General features: G+C 41.9%; 1 protein-coding gene across 1 annotated transcript in view; it reads right to left on the bottom strand.

The window, feature by feature from the left end:
- Nucleotides 1–1,112: 1,112 nt before the first annotated feature.
- The window catches only part of KCNH1 (potassium voltage-gated channel subfamily H member 1), a 165,806-nt gene continuing 149,428 nt past the window's right edge, over nucleotides 1,113–17,490 (bottom strand). The window contains exon 11 of the mRNA XM_065750268.1: nucleotides 1,113–1,990. Within this exon, the coding sequence (XP_065606340.1) occupies nucleotides 1,142–1,990 (849 nt within the window). The 3' untranslated portion in view covers nucleotides 1,113–1,141. The remainder of the gene's footprint in view (nucleotides 1,991–17,490) is intronic.

The following is a 17,490-nucleotide window of genomic DNA, read 5'->3' as shown; positions in this document are numbered from 1 at the left end:
CTCCAAGAAAGTTATGAAAATATAAGTTTTGGAAACATCTCCTTCTTTAAGAAGCAGATCATCTTGTTTCCTTGCTACAATAGCACTTGTATACAGTAAGCACTGTATTTCTACCTCCATTTACTTTCTAGATAGATCAAGAATAATACATCTGGATATCGAGAAAAATGCTACTATCTAAAATCTCCAAAAGTTCTGTGAAAGCCTTTGGCTACAATGAACATTACCGAAACAGAAACTTCTGAATAATAATTTAGCAAGAATTAAAAGAGCAGACCCATAGCAGAAACAGGACATAAATGCTACAGTATATTTTCACAGGGAGGCAAATTTGCAGAACAGCTATTGACATTGATGTGCAATACTGGGAATGAAAAACAAAGGTAACGCTCTAAGCCATCTGAGACAGAAGTCACATTTTGGAAATCGGTATTCTGACTCAAAGAATGAAAATGTGAATGATTCCATTTATTAACAGACCTGAGGACATTGTTAGATGCAACTGGTTTAGCAATATGTGAATTAGAAATGATTTGTTTTGTTTTGTTTTGTTTTACATTTTTTCCCATATTTTTAGCTCTCCCTTGACTACCCAAAAGTAACTTTGGTATTAAGTAGCACAAATTCTACTCCTCTTTGCCTTGTTACAGGTATATGAAAATATACTGTGACATTTAACATGCTGTACAGGTGACTGAGACAGTGACAACAGCAGCAGCAAATAATTAAAATGCTGAAAGCATAAGCACCCTGGCCAGTCCTTACTCGTACAGGCAAAAACTGAGCTAACTACATAAGGCATGCTCCAAAAACCTAAGAGGTCACCTGGCGCTCACGGGGATGGCTGCTGCTTTCGGAGCTCTTATTCCAACATCCTGAGGGAAAAAGAGGGAGTGGGGAGAATGGGCACCAATGGAGAAAAGAAAAGCTTTATAAACTGTACCCTTGCTGTCAAAAAGACTTCAGAGCCAGCTGCCATCTTGATATGAGGTTGCAATTCCTGCTACCGTACCTTTTTAGACACAGGGAACATGCTTAGTGAATTGGTCCCTCTCTCGTTTTCGAGATTAAATTTAAAATGTTAGGGGGGTGTTTGTTTGATTGATTGACTGTTGTTTTGTTTTTTTAATAGAGAAACACCTCAGCTAGCTCCAAACATGTCTTTTTCTGATTCTGGAGACTGGGGCCTTGATATTTCAAACAACTCCTGTGGTGACTGGGAGCTTCTTCTTGAGGTCAATATCCTAAGTATTTCAGCGAGCTGTTTTTCTATATTGGTCATTTTTGTGTTTAAAGCCTTGATGTCCTCTTTCAACTCATGTTTCACTTCTAGCATGGTAGCCTGAAGAGTCTGTTCTGGGATAGGATAAAAGGAATGCTTGACCTCGGTGAGGACCGGGCTGCGGTCCTGTGGGCTTCTTGTCTCCCCAACATTATCCAAGCGCAAGTCGCTTTTTGTAATGCCACTGTCACAAGAGTCTGTCTTCTTCAGGGTAGCTTCTCCTGAAGCTTTAGTTCTCTCTGGTAAAGTCTCCATAGATTCCGCTTTAGAGACTTTGTTCCAGTCTTCACCTTTCCCACAGGCCTCCTTGAATTTGGCCCAGCCTTTTCTCCGGGGGTAATCCCCTGATGCTTTACATCCCGTGTACTCTGATGTGGGGGCCTGAAGCTTCGCCTGATCGGATGTCCCAGAGGTTGAAGCCGACTGGTACGACACAGGCGTCGCAGGGCTCTCCCGTACAGTCACAACGCTGGCTTTGACCACTGAGCGTGCGGAGGAGTGCTCGCCTAGGATGTTGCCCTTCTCCACATCCAGGTCATCTGGATCTCTGCCTCTCTCAGCTGCGAGCCGTGCCTCCTTCTGCTGCCTGAACCTCTGAAACAGTCGGCGAACAGGGTGATCTGGAGGCAAAATCAGGGGGGCTTCATTCTTCCTTTTCATTCTCTCCTCTTCTTCTCGTTTCACATCGCTGATTTTCCGGAATACAATCTACAGAGGGAAAGAGATTTCAAGGCTGTCATTAACTGTGCATTTGTTAAGGGAGAGGAGTTGTAGAAAAATAATTATTTGAAAGATTTTATTATTACTGACAAATGAATAACCTCTGCACATTTATAGCAATGTTACCACAGTTCTCAAGTGTCTTATTCTGTGAACGTGGCTTTGTTCATTATTTAAACGCATGCATCATCTGTCTTACAACATCAGAAAGAAAAAGCTCCTCAGTTCTGAAGTCAGCAAGGCAGTTCCATTCTAAATGTAATGATCCCAGGAAGTTACTTGCTCTGTTTTGTGTCATAAGTGACTTCTTATATTTGTTTTCCTGAGTTTACGGTTGAGCACCAATTTTCTATAGTTACAAAAAGTCTCTTCCATCCTACAGCTGCCTCATCCCAGAGCTCACTTGTTACACATCACGCAGAAGTTCTGATATTTTAGGGAAGCTTGGCCACTTGGGGTCAGCACAGCAGAGACAAGTCTGGACTGTCCAAGCAGCAGTCTGCAAAGCACTTCTTGCCATACAGTCCCTTCCACACTCTCTTTTAGCAGCAATGTGCAGATTGGGAACAATGCAAAACACAAATTAGTCCCAATGGTACAAGGACAGTGAAGAATGAGCTCTGAGAGATGAGGAAAAGCTGATGACTACAGCAGCTTGAAGACCTTCACATTTACTTTCTTCATTTTTTATGGGAAAAATAGACTTTCTTGCATGAAGAAACATTAACTTTCAGTCTGCTATCTTAACCATCTTTCCTGAGCCTGTGAGCTAAGCAGTCTAAGGGAACAGCCTAAGGGTCTTCAGTAGTGATTTTTATATTTATATTATTATAAGTTCATAAGTTCATAAGTTCATAAGGTTGGAAAGGACCTATAAGATCATCTAGTCCAACCATCCTCCTATCACTATCTCTACCCAACTACTAAATTAAGTCCTTTAGCACCTCATCTAAACGCTTCTTGAACAGCGCTAGGGATGGTGCCTCAACCACCTCCCTAGGCAGGCCATTCCAGTGCCTGACCACTCTTTCAGAAAAGAAATGCTTCCTGAGGTCTAATCTAAATCTTCCCTGGCGCAACTTGTGGCCATTCCCTCTCGTCCTGTCATTACTTATCAGGGAGAAGAGGCCTACCCCCTCCTCACCACAACCCCCCTTCAGGAGGGGTTAATTATTGGTGAGATGGTGAAGACAATCTAGTAAGCAATTTCTTTGAGGCTTTCAATGCAGAGCATAAGAGTTGTAGCCCCCAGCTTCTACAGAACACTGCCACCTGATGTCTTCAGTTGCCTTTGGGAAAACCCACTCTAAATCCTTACGCTCCAGAAATAACTTTCTGATTCAAATCATTACTGTAAATGTGTAAATAAACCCATCCCACCATTGGAGAGTGATTTAAATTAAAACAAACATAATAAGCACTGATTCACTGGCACACACAGAACGCGTGTTGCTCCTGACTTCAATGCTTCTTGACAGTTCTGTCATTGTGAAGCAGGAAAAAAACAGTATCTTCACATTGTGTCTTTGGAAAGAAGTTGTCAGACTTGGCAGCATTACCCAGATGCAGAAGAATAAAATTAGCACAAAATATATTTAATTTCCAAACTGCAATTAGGAAGCTAAATGTAAGATAAGAATAAACAAACTGAGTACGTGACAGCACTGCCTTTTTTCCAGGAAACTCAGTCTGCAGCAAGCTCAGTATAAGGTGGACAAAGCATAATCCTCAGTAGTGAAAGAATAGCACTTACGGGGAAGGGAGAATCAATACAGTGATCCAGGATAATGGCTTCCCACATGCTGGCAGTTCCCGCTTTAAGTGAAGGAACAGTGCCAGACCAGAGCAAGCGTAGCTGCCCTGCATGCTCTGCTGGAGCCTTGCCCTGCTGGGGAGCAGTCGCAGGCCCAGGCTGTCGCAGGCCCAGGCTGGCTCTAGTCGCACTAAGTTCCAGCAAACCAAGGCAGCTGTAAGCCAGGTCAATTCCTCTCCGCAAACTCTGCAGGAGCTTGTGTGCATGGTGCTGCTGTGGACATCCATGACCTGCATGGTGCTGTGTCAGATGGACATGCAGTTAGCAGGCCCATGGTCTCGTTAGCCATGAGCATGTTTCTGCATGTGAGCAGTCTCACTCTGACCTATGGATCTGAACCATATTTTCCCTAAATTCTTGGAAGGGACCTAAAACTGGGTGCTGCAGTTTGCCACCATTAGAGAGCCACCAGGGACGGTACTGGGGTGCTCAAAAGAGCTGAAGGCCAGGCTGCTTCCAGACCTTGACCAGTTCAAGTCCTGCTCAATGCAGTCTGCTCAGCATTTTGTCTTCTAAGCACTGGACTATCTCTGACTAGTTACTGTCTTTTCTAACATAAATGGAGGAGTTATATGACAGAAGCCCGCTCTGCTACTGCCCAATACAGATGAGAAGGCAGTGGAGCAAGTTACAAGCAATAACTTCTTAACTCATACTTGTACCAGCTGTTGTGGCCCATATGGCCTGTAGCACAGGCTCCATGCTGGAGTACAAGAGAAGCACATTTACCAGCAAACATAAAAAGGCAAACACTGACATGTGCTGATGGCAGTGCTCCTCATCCTCACAGGCACTGCTGCTTCCCACAGCACTGCCTAGGTGAGGCCTGTCAGTTCCAAGCATGGCTGCCTGTGCCACCAGCCTCCTTGCTGGGTGGTGCTCAGCCTCAGGGCCCCAAGCATGCCCACTCCTTTACCTGCAGGAGATCAGGCTGCATCACAGACAGGAGCCTATGTGGAGGGAGCAAGGACATAAAATACAGCATTTATCTTGCATAACTGCTAGCACACTGAGGAGATCCCCAGTTTCCATTTTCTACGTGAGGCCTTATACCAGCTGCAAGGCAGTACCACACCTGCTTGAATGCAGAAATGCAGTCCTCACACCTCTTGTCCTGTTCAACATATCCAGTCATGTGTCAAGCTGCACTCATGCAGCACAAATTGAAGCTATGCACATTTGCTATGGGACACAGTCTCCAAATCATGGGTTGGCTGCTTTTACCAAATTCATAAGACACCAAAGAAATACCTTTGGAAGCCCGGGAAAAGCTGTCACTAGTCCTGTTTTTGGTAAGCTCCTCAGCACCACATTTTCTGCAGATAGCACTGTACTTATGTATTAAACAAAGGTTTTATAACCATGCAAAGCTCAGCAGTAATTGAAAAGACTTTTAACTGCATTCTGGATTTTTGTTGCTGCAGTCTCTTTTAAGGCTAAATGCAAATCCTTACACATAAAAATATAAATAACTGCTTTAAAAGGACACTTTTCTTAAAATTGCTGAGGAAAAAGCAATCTTTAAGTGGTTAAAAGCTTTAGAAGCACACAAAGTATGCAGAAATTTTGTTTGTCATGCTGACATATGTATACCTCCTCCCACAAATGGCCCAAATGCAGAGGGAATGAAAATAGTTTTCATTTGCTATGAGAAAGAGAAGAATGGACCTACACAGCAATTTTCATGCAGAATTTGATAGGGCTACAAAAAAAAAATCCCCAAATACGCCAAGACTCCTCAGACAATTTTTAGTTCAATTTCTCTTTATCAATCCTTCCAAGTATTCATTTCTTTCTGGAAGGAAGAGTGCATAGGCTGTACGCTCAGAATCTCCCAAGCTGCATATTAATCTCCAACCACTTCAAAAATGTCAACTTTACAAACTATGCACTTCTCTATTACATCATCATCTGCAAGAGCCAAGCACACAGAATAGTGGGAGCATTTTAAAGGTATGCAAAACCTAAATAAGGAAGAAGAACCTGAACTGAGATGAAGTAACAAGAAATATAAAAACTAGGCATAGAAGTGCACCCACCACACTTTGTTTCTTAAGTTTTTACTAAAAAGGCACTGAACCTTTTAGTTCTAAAGGGAGGCCTCCCAGGCTGCCATGAGTACTGGGGGGATATTAGCCTAGATTTGAAAACAAAAACAAAAGCAAACAAGCAAACAAAACCAAAACAACAACAACAGCAAAACCAACAATTAATACAGTAGACGTCAAAAAATCTGAAAAATAGATTCTGAATGCAAAAAGTCTGAATAGATTCAGTAGGAGAGCAGGCAAATTCTCGGTAGAGAAAGCCACCGAGAGCTAGCAACTAGACGAAACTAGCAACCTGCTCGGGAAGAATAGTTGGAGACTGCAAACCTATTTGTAAGAATTGTCACGTACTAAAGCTTTGTACTTACTGCTTCCTTAGTTATCCCTATGCAACCCTAAATAATTACATAGGCCAAATCTACTACCAAGGAAACATTCCCAAAGAAGGTGACAGAGGAAGTATCAGAGGGGCAAACACTGGAAGAAAATAATGAAGGCTCAAATAACCAAACCTTCAACATCTGAGCAGACCATTCACCTATTGCAGACAAATGTTAACTTACATTGCATCTTCTCATTTGCTTACTGGATTAATAAATCCACTAGTTCATAACACTACATAGATTTCACAGAGCTTTGTAGCTAACCCTGGTTTGAACAGAACAGCTAAAAACAGCACATTGTTTTGGTACAAGAGGGGAGACCACCCTGTGCACACGAGGAACTAAGAAGCCCAGTCTCCACCTGCTACTGTAATGGACAGCTTACTGAAGGGCTTCACCATCTCTGAATGCCTGGTAGTCCATGAAGTACACTAGAACAATGCTGTCAGCAGAACAAAAGCAATTCACGTTCTTTAACACTCTTCCCTGAATGTATGCACAGTCCCAGGAAAGTAACAAACAGAAGAGTAAGACAGAAGTAACGTGTTAGCAACTGTTTTCTTTCTCTTAGCTGATCATAAATGCAAGCATTGTGAGAGCACTGCATGAGACAGTTTTGAAGACTGAGGAGAGCTTAATTTAAAACACATTACGAATATACAGAAAATCATATTCTGTCAAATCCTAAAAATGTCATGCTTGCATCTGAATTGGAAAGGATCTTTCAGTCTTCTACAAAAAAATACCCAAATCTCTTTTCAGCTTTGATTTGAAAGAATTTAACCAAGACTCACAGGAAAGGACAGAAATACGGATTTCATCACGTTTTGAACCAGACTGTCATCACTGAGTTACTATAATGAGGCTCCTAGCCACAAAGCTGCTGCTATTGTTAGCTCTGAAACCATCTTTCTTTCCACCTCTATAGCACGCACAAATACTACAAGATCTGGCAGGTCTTCCTCAGCGTTAACAGCAAGTAGGACAGCAGCATTTTCCTGTGGTGCTTAATAATTCTCTTTCATGGATGCTGTAACCTCCACGGAGTCTGAAAGTGCCAGATATCATAAACAATTAAAAGCTTAAAATTACTTCATACAGTACTCACAGAAAATGGACTTAAGTGTGAGGAAAACAATCATGAAAAAGGCATTTATTACTAGGCAGCCCATCTAGCATCTGCCAAGATCTGATGAAAATATCTTCAGGCTGATGTTAGTCCAATGAAAATTGGAAGAAAGAAAGAGAAAGGAAAAAAAAATAGAGAGACAGAAGGCTTGACAACAAAAATGCCTTTGACACTGATGTTAAAGAAACTAAAGCTGCAAGGAGAGAATTACCTTCTCATATAATATAGGATCAAAAGGGCAGGCTCACAAAGCTTCCCACCAAAACCTGCAATGGATTTCACTTCCATTATCTATTACCATAGTCAGTTCCTGGGTTAAACACTAGTATCAGCTGCACTTTTAAGTCATACAGGGTATTTGTGTGAGAAGGTATGTAAGTACACAGGTCACATTTATGACAAGCGGGAGTGCAGATTCCATTATGTAATTCAAGCCTTGAGGCACAATCTACTAAATACAGATACCTGTTCAAAGACTGGTGCAAATCATCCAGGCTGTATGTTGGTCGGCTTTGACTCTGGGCTTCAGCATATGATTTGTACGTGGGATTTAGGGCCATGCAAAACAGAACATCTGCAATAATGCAGCAGATGTCAGTAGGTTCTTACTGGCTGCAACAGCAGAATTTGGTTTCTGACTCTGAAGAGGTACAAGTTCCTCTCCAGCTCATGTCACATTCCTTCCAAGGCACTCCTAAATATCCCTACTTCTCAGTAATGACCTGAAGATTAAAAGCAAACTAAGGCTTGGAAGGTGTTGGCAGTAGGGATGTAAGGGAATTTTGTTGTCAGGAGTGCCGGGCAAGAAATCTCAGGTATACTCGGAGCACACTGCCCAGAAGCCAACAAGTGGATGTGCATTGCCCTCTTCCATCTCCAGGAAGCTGCTGTTCTGTGGGAGCCAACTCAGTACCTCAAACAGAGCACTACCTGGTTAATCTTCAAAAACTAGGCTTCTGTGCATAGAGATCATTAATATGCAAGAGTCTGGAAGAAACATTAATTCATAATTTAATAACTATCCATGCTATCCAGATGAATAGAGGCAACTAGGTTTTCAATCTAGACAGTATAACATCTGGGGTAACTCTTACTGTCAGGAGTGCCATCAGCTTCAGCAGTACTAAATCTCTTCTTCTCTGTGACAGCATACTTTGTTGCCTAATTACAAACTCTAGAAATACTGACTTGAATATTAGCATTTAATCATGTTACTATTATTTATTTAGAAGTTCTGCACAACTCAAGACTTCACTCCTTTATGTCAAACTCCTCATTCTAATTCATGCTTACAGGCAATTTTAGCATTGAGAGAAAAGGAAAAATGACTGCACAAAAATACTACTGAAAATAAAACAGAAATATGTGACCAGAGCAATCAGCAGAAAAAACAGACAAAACCTGACATAACTCAATCTGCAAGCCTACCCTAACAATTTTTGAGGCATCAAGACTTGCAATGTCTTTTCCTCTAAATAGGCACTAAAACACTGCCAGTGTAAACTTAGAGAACACGTTTAAAATTAAAAACCACATCACTGACACCGGTCAATAGTTTGGATAAAAATTCACAACTACAGCATGTTACGCCTCATTTAGCAACTCCTTATTCCTTATGAGAAGAATAAAAGAATCGTGAGAAAAAATCAAAATATATATCGCTAAAGATCTATCAGGACTTCATTATTTTGCAGAGGAAATGTTCTATTACAAACAATTCTGAATGTGTGGGCAAGAGTTTGGTGAGATTATATCTGAGAACTAATATGCCTGTTAAAATCTGAAATGCTCTATAGAAACTTGTTTGCAGTAAATGAGGGAAAAAAAGAATGTTTATGCTTCCTGCCTGACAATCCTTATTTTCCAGAAGCAATATTTACAAATTACTATTTTCACAATTTTTGTTGGGTTTTTTTCCCTTTTTTTTTCCTCTTTAGTACACAGGGTGCTGGTGCACACACATTAAATACGCGAACAACTCAAGTAGACTCATCTCTTATTGTAAACCAAGGAACTGCGCTCACTCTTGGGCAGACAAATCTGCCTCAATAATTAAGGCCAAGGCACAGTAGGAACTTCACCCTGTCACCTAAATCATAACTATACCAAATGCCACATAATCCAACATCTAACGAATACAGCATGCCTCAAGAGTCAAAGGTTGTTTCCCCAAACTCCCTATGGCTTGCTGCCACTTGGGGACTTTTTCTCCTTAACACTGAGACGACTCGAGATCTGAAACAGATGTAGAGATTGCAGAGCTGAGAAAAGCAATGATGTGGTCAGATAATAGTTAAATTGTGTAGTTTGCTTTCAGTGATGATATTTTAGATACCATTTTCCATGAAGATAATTTTCCCTTAGCCATTGGCTGCCTATCAAGCAGGAGGTTTTTTTCCCGCTTTCATTTGTCTGCTTTCCGTCATTAGACTTACAGTGATTGACAGGCATTTTACTTTCCAAGTGGGTATCAAATGCATTTTCAAATGTATTCAAATCAATCCAGCAACATCAGTCCCAAGAGCTTAGGAGTCATTCAGTTACTTTTCAATGCCCACTCCTAAACCAATCCACACAGGCACAATGCTCAGTGTCCCTGACGTACAAGGTTTCTGAAGCTCTTGAGATTATAAACTGGGAATTACATTAAGCTCAGCTGAAAGTTCATTGCATAAATTGCCTCAGCTGTAATATTGAAGGAAAACAAACTAACCCGCAGCTCTGCAAAACAGGAGAATATTTATTTCCCCAGCCTGGCTAGCCCAGTGCTGGCAGCGACAGCTGGGCACACCCCAGTGCTCAGTTCCACTCAGCCGTCTGTCCCTTCCCTGTTAAACAGCACTGCTTGGATAACATTACACCAGAAGAAAACAAACTGTTAATAACTTAATGAGAATCAGCAATAAAAAGTACATCGCTTGCTATTTCCCAAAGCAGCTGTCAAATCTCTTCAGCCCTAACTAGCAGCTAGGAGCTTAAAACCTTCAAGAAAATAGAACACTTGACTGTAGCCGGTTGTCTCAGATCTTCTCATTACAAGGAGCTACTCTTAGCAGTTCCTGGAAAAAGGTCTCTGACATCTGGTGGGAAGGGGCAGCCCAACCCTCTCTGTCAAGTGTCAGACATAGGATCTGTCTTCCATCCAGTAAGGGCAGAGGCAAACTAATTAAAGTAGCCAAGATTTGACAGAGAGAATCCTTTAGAGCTGTACTTCTAGATTTTGTTGCATAATTTTTTCTTTTGTAAAAACAAACACTTAGGTTTCATGGCAAATACAGATTCAAATACTAACACTGGTAGAGGCTCTCTATCTTATCCGTGTATTTTATTCATGCATCTCCAAGCATTTTACAGCCATTCATCCTCTTTCAAATGTGACCAACGCCATTACTTTGTTTTGTTACTCATATTGTAACAATGCTTAAGGTTGTGTCAGTGTTTCATTTTGTACACACACAGAGCAAAATGCCATTACTCAGTAATGCAAAACAGTCCCTTTTCATGGGAAGACATCACAGATGTGACACATACTGCAGAATCACTGATGTCAGTCACGCAAGAGTTTATGACCAGCTTGAAATGCCAGTTGTGCCAGATGGCCCCTACTGCTATGACTGGAAAAGGCTCACCCTTAAAAGCTCCAGATAAGAGATCCAGAATATAATTTGTCAGAAGACTTATGATTTCAAAGGCAATTAACTTAAACGTTCTGAAATTTCTCTAGAAGAAAACACAGTAACTCAGAACAAGCATACTGTTTCCTGGAAAGTAGACTGAAACGCTCGTTTCAGAAATACTTATGATCACGTGTGTTAAAAAAAGGGATACAATTTATTCTGAACATTTCAGACCTGTACAGTTCTACTTCTATTTTCAGGAGCAGCAGCAATTGCAAATTCAAGAATCCCTAGCACAATCTAATGAAAATCTAAGATGTATATTTGGCCCAGCCTTCATTGATATCACTCCTCTTCTCTTGCTTATATACACAGATAACACACATTCTGAAAGGCTTATCCATTCCCAAATGCCATTTAAATTGTCAGAAATTCAGACTGCATTTGCAACTACTTTTAACAAATGATTTTGTTTAGAAAAAATATGCTCATATCAGATTCTTGGATGACACTATCATGGAGCTGTCTCCCATTTTATAAATACTTCAGAGCACTCATAGACAGCAGAAAGCAAATTCATTTCCCCTCTGCCAAAAAGATTTGAACATTCCTGTCAAGAGCATGCTCCAGTCACCACATCAGTGGGCAGGGCTGCTCAACCAGCACAGAAACTCAATTCAAATTCAGAAATGCAGCAAAGGGTGCTCTCCCTTTCTTGATCCCTTCCCACAACTCTGCACCATAACAAGGCAACAGTGACATGAGGTGCTCACTCCTTGCAAGCCTGACACAGACCAGAATGGATGAGGTAAGCACATTTATCTACGGAAGCTGCTCTTGATCTTGCTTACTGTTTCACTTTGAATACACAATGGAGCATTCCATTTGTGGGGCTGCAGATCCACCCTGTCTTCCCCACCCAATGTTTCCAAATGAATAAAACAAATACAACAGCAAGAACTGAGGGAAGTCCTCCTAGCTTTAAAAACAAGGATTTGACCTAGGGTCCACTGCATCCTGTCAGCATCATATCCTGGGTAGGAATGGACAAGGAGGTAGCACTCATTCTCTGCCACTGGAGCTGCTCTGCTTCTGGGAGCCAGTCAAGTATGCACAGGACCTCCCCAGGGACATAGGGACACGTGTTGTGGCTCCTACTCCAACAAATCCCTTCATTACTGGTTCAGAATGGAAAGTCACAACTAGAGAGGCTGCAACACAAAACCCCTAAACCTCTCAGAAGCAGTTTTACCTTCTGCTCATCTTCCCAAATCAATGAGAAAAATGAATTTCCTGAGCTTTCCTGAATTCATCTGATAGCCACCTCCTTCAGCTTCAGCTTTACGACTCTAACTCTTCATTTCCCCCAAATAAAATGTTTCACTTCATCTTACAAGCAACATTTCATTTAAGCTTTCAGCTCTCCTCCCATTTTTCCACTTTACTCAGGCAATGCAAAACATTTAATTTTCATTTGAGAGGAAGATTTGAAGAGTTCAATGTAGCTGAAGTGAGGCAGAGTACAGACTGTACCTCTACATGGTTATGCACTTTTAAGTGATCAATAAAGTATTGATCATTTAACTATCGTGCTTTGCCATCTCTGCCTCTTTAATGTCACATTGGGCTAAACTTAAACATCTGGAGTGACATCTCCTTGCTTCCTTCTAAGGGTACTGCAACGCTGTTTTCTCCCTGTTTCACTGTTCTGAGATGAGGAAAGAAAATGATGTGGCACAGATCTTGCCCTTGCTGCAGCTTTATATTGAGCAAACTGTCTCTTTTCCACTGATAAAATTAGGACTGTGATTAACTTCTATGCCTCACCGAAACATGATGCATTTTGAGTCTCAGAGTTGCACCAATATTCAGAGGAGCCACCACCAAAGCCATATCTCTGATGAAGAGGGAAGTGAAGCTTTGTAAGCCCAGCTTAATTCTCCCTTACACTGCACCAGAGGCTTTTTAGTTCTCTATGTGCATGGATTCTATTTACATGGCACAAGTTTATTATTTCTGAAACAGAAGGTACGTTCAAGGAGACTGTCATACTGTGTTTTATGCTACTCGTTTTCCAGTGTCACATCTTGCACAAACCAATTCTTACCCTAAGTGCAGAAACATAAAGCACCATCATCCTGACCAGAAATAAATGAGCTACGCTTTATACTCTCACTTTTCCAAAAACTGGAAGACTGCTGACAGGGAGAGTTCAGAGAAGCTTCTGGAAACTTGGTGGGTTTTGTGCTGCTGTAGACCACTGGCAGGTGCTGTGAGCTTCCTGGCACCACTGTGTTGCACTGTTGTGCACAGGGAGAAGAACTGAAGGTTTGCTGCACATCTTGCACAATTTGGGCTACACAAACTGTGCCTTATGTACTTGGGGAACAGTTGGGAACAGTTCCCAGTATAAAGTATACGCTAAAAATGGACACTTCAGTAAATGCTATAATTTTTTTTTCTGTTATGACAATGACTGTAAATTACAGTGTATAAATTAAACCGTCAAGAATTAAGCAAATTAAAATAATAATCTTCCTGTTTCCATGAGAGCTCTTCTCCTTCTGCTCTTTCTTATGCCTGTGAAAGATGCTCCGTCTGTGAGAATTACTAGTCCCAAAGCTCACTTACATATGGTGAGATGAGAAGATGGATGATCCTACCACAGGCATAAGCTGAGACATGAAAAATATATACCCCCAAAAAAGAGAACTATTTCCTTAGCAACTGAAGAGTGCAGCAGACATTCAGCAGTTAAGCACAAGTAGAAGTAATACCAGACTCCTTAAAGAGGTGTTTCAGTATATTGGAAATTGTCATTTAATGGAATATTTCAATTAGAGATGCACAAAAAAGGCAATATAATACAAAATACTGTTAGAATGGATGTAAACTCAAGCAATGGCAACAGCAGGTATAGCCCAGTTTACTGCTCTGAATCTGAGAAAGCAATAGCCAGATCAACCTGGGTGAGCATATTCAGCAATGACACAGTTGAACAATTGAACAGAGTTCAGTGAAAATCAAAGCATCTGCATATCAGCAAACACCAGAGAAGAACCACGTCCTGATAATGTCTTCAACTAAGAGAGGCTGCAGCACTCAGAAACACAAAGTAGCTCTTCGTTATGCAACCAGCGCCAGAGTCCAAAGACTGGGTTTTGGCAAGAGCTTCAGCATTCCTCATAAAGGAAAAACACCCTTAGTTGTTCCCGTAGTGACATCCTCATCAAATGGATTGCTTTCAGAACCACCTCCCATACTACACAGAATTCCTTTTTCTCATGGGCACTCATCCATCAACTAGGATTTGTCACCTACCTTCTATGCACCCTCTAGAAAATCTCTGGGAGAAGCCACCCTGAAATCACAGCTCCAGAGCAGATAATAGAATCATAGGATGGTTTGGGATGGAAGGGATTTTAAAGATCACCCAGTTCCACACACCAGCACAGGCTGCCCAGGACCCCATCCAACCTGGCCTTGAATGCCTCCAGGGGTGGGGCATTCACAACTTCTTTTGTCCTGAACTATCCTTGTGTCTCTAATCACAGGCTGTGTGGGGGCTGGGAAGGACTTGCAGATTTTAGTGGACTCATAGGCTCATCAAGAACACTCTACTATCCTCTTAAATGTCCCTGAGACCTCCTAACATGTCTCTTTATCACCAATCTGTCCACAGCATAGATTTATATCAGGTTGCAAAATTAAGTCCTTAAAAGGACTTTATCTGTCTCCATACTACCACACAGGGGCTTCACTGCAGAGGTTTTGGCACTGCTTTCACATACATAGGAGCTACTGTGCTTCCAGATCTCAAGTAGGTTTTCCAAAATGCTATAGGAGCAAACATTTTCTCTCAACACAAAATAACATAACCCTCACAACTCCTGGCACAGGGCATCCAAATAATCCCCACTGAAGCAATCCTGCAGTACCTGCACGTGGCAGGGCAAGTCTGTGCAAAGCAAATCTATTCTCCTCCCAATTTATCCATTTGCCAACACTTTGAGCTGCTGATATATATTAAGTCCGGAGAAACTTACGTTAAAAAGTTGTGGCTTCACCACCTTTTCTTCCCAACTGTTATCTAATACTGGACTTTCTGGCAAATACTTGACTACAAAGGCACAGAATGGGCAAAGAGATTGGCATTCGTTACACAGTGCACATGCAAATCTGCCTCATATTCACATGGAAACCATTTGGCTCTGAGGACTTGCTGCTTAGTAAATCAGCTATAATTTCCATTATTCTCATTGCACTATGAAGGCACCCTCCCAAAATGCCAGTTTCGCTGCAGTAAGTAGATGGAAGCACCAGGCAACTGCCAACATCCAGCTTTTGTACTTCAGTGACAGAAAGCTCCACAAAATGTTGTCAAGGAGGGCATGGCAGAGATCATTTGGTCCCCTCCAGAAGCTGCTCACTTGTAACTTGGATCCAATGCCAGCTCCAGGGCAAGAGACTTCAGGCAGGATGCCAGCGCCGAATCATCTCTTGATGTACCTCACACTTGATGGAGAAGCTGTCCTCTAGTTCAGTGAGTGGCCTCACTGCATGCCTTGCCTTGGCAGCCAACCCTGCACTCAGAGCCCTCAGCACTGGGATCAGGAAGTGCTCTCGCTACCTCTAAAAAGTGGGTGAGACCAGCATAAAACATGCCTGCATTTGCTGTTTCATAGGTGGGTCCTACACCAGAAGGGGCAAGGAGGCACAGTACTCACTCACTACCCTCTCTTCTCTTGCTCACCAAAGCTCAGCAGCAAAGCAAGCATGGGACACAAATCTCTGCCACATAGAATCAGATACACAAAGCCCCTCTCTCATGGACAGACAGTGGGGAATGCTGGGTATCCCTACTTTTATTTGAAGTCTCTTTTTCTCTAACACAGTACCAGACTCTGCTTTTTAAAGAAGCTTACTTAAAAAAAAAAAAAAAAAGATAACAATGAAAAGTCTATATTTGACTTCTCAACTTTTGGAAGGCCCTTGGGAAGATTTGTCAGAAATGTACTGCGTGGGCTGAACACAGGTGCTGGGAGAAATGGGAGAGCTGTCACTAACACCCATAGCCTGTGTGGGCACGATGTGCGGAGCGGAACGAAGACTGAATGCAGATGTGCAGTGCTGGATTGCAGGTCACGGCAGAACAGGAGCTCAGCTGCAAAAAGGCATCCCGGAGAACAGTAACTTCAACAGCAGCTCGGAGGAATAAAGTAGGTTTCACTTGGGATGCTAGACTAAATGGAAACTCCCTTTAAACAAGTACTGCTCAGGAGTCTTTCTAAACAGCATGCCCAAATCCACTTGTTCCCCCAAGCCAATCTTTCCTATCTGGTTAGCAAGAGGCCACCTCAGTCTCTATTAGACATTTCTCTGAACTAGAAAGTTTGTCAAATCCAACATTTAAAACAGAATTTTCCGTTTATACTAATTGCATTCCTCTTACTTAGCACTACACGTGACTTCCTTAAAAACACCTGGTTTATTAATAAAGTGGAATATTTCTATGTTAGTTTGGGTTATAAAACAGCTAAAATTCAAACTATTACTCTTCAAAAAAACATCATCCCCAGAACACTAAGTTGGAAAGCTATTGCTTCAGTAAGTCATGCATTCTTTTTCAGCATTTACTTTAAATATAGCTATGTATTATCACCTGTTCTGCAAGGCAGCTGCCCTCAACATGTGCTGTCTGGAACTGAGTTTGCTGAAAATATGAGTTACAGCAGCATCACTTCATTTTTATTTCTTTGTTTGTTTGTTTTTCCCTTCTTATATCACCTACATCCAACCTTCCAACCTTGTCCAGGTGCAAAGGTGACTAAAAGAAGATTCTTCTAACCTTGTTTTCAGAATTTCTAACTTGGAAGAGCCTCAGTTGCCAGACGGGGGTGTAGAGCTGGCTAGGAACACTGCCCGTAGCATGCAGACCCAGGAGGATTTAGCACAGGATGCTGCAGTGTCTCCCTGTAAGCTGAGTCAAGTTACTGCACAGAAGATGTAACTAAATCAGCACATGAAACTCCTCTTTGTCCAGCTTGAGGGAATGGAATTCCTGAGAGGGAAGGCAGGAGCTTTTCTACCTTAATAGCGACATGGCATATCATGTTGCATTTCATTATTGTTTGAATCAGTCATTCATTGGATTTCATTTACCACATCAAAGACCTGAAGAATTAGTCATTAGGCAGATGAGGAGACTTAGCTAAATCTGAGACCATTTTTAGGCCATACACTGAGGGCAGGGAGATGCACAGCTCTTCTCTGCACCACAGCCAGCTACACCACATCAGGCAAAGCCTCTGCTCTTGGAAAACACTTGGCAGTTGAGTATGTACTGGTTACTTAAGCTGCGTCGTGCCAAATGATCCCCCGTACTGGAGCTAAAGTGGTGAGTCACTCTGAATTGCCTGAGCACTTCCAAGGCGTTTACATGGTTCAGTACAATAATGCTGCTCTCCAAGAGGCTTCCTCACATTCAAAAACTGTTCA

Source organism: Cyrtonyx montezumae, unplaced genomic scaffold (genome assembly GCF_038088225.1).
Source record: "Cyrtonyx montezumae isolate F1298 unplaced genomic scaffold, pur_monq_1.0 scaffold_0, whole genome shotgun sequence".
Taxonomy (NCBI): Eukaryota; Metazoa; Chordata; class Aves; order Galliformes; family Odontophoridae; genus Cyrtonyx; species Cyrtonyx montezumae.
This window is presented reverse-complemented; position numbering and strand designations above follow the sequence as displayed.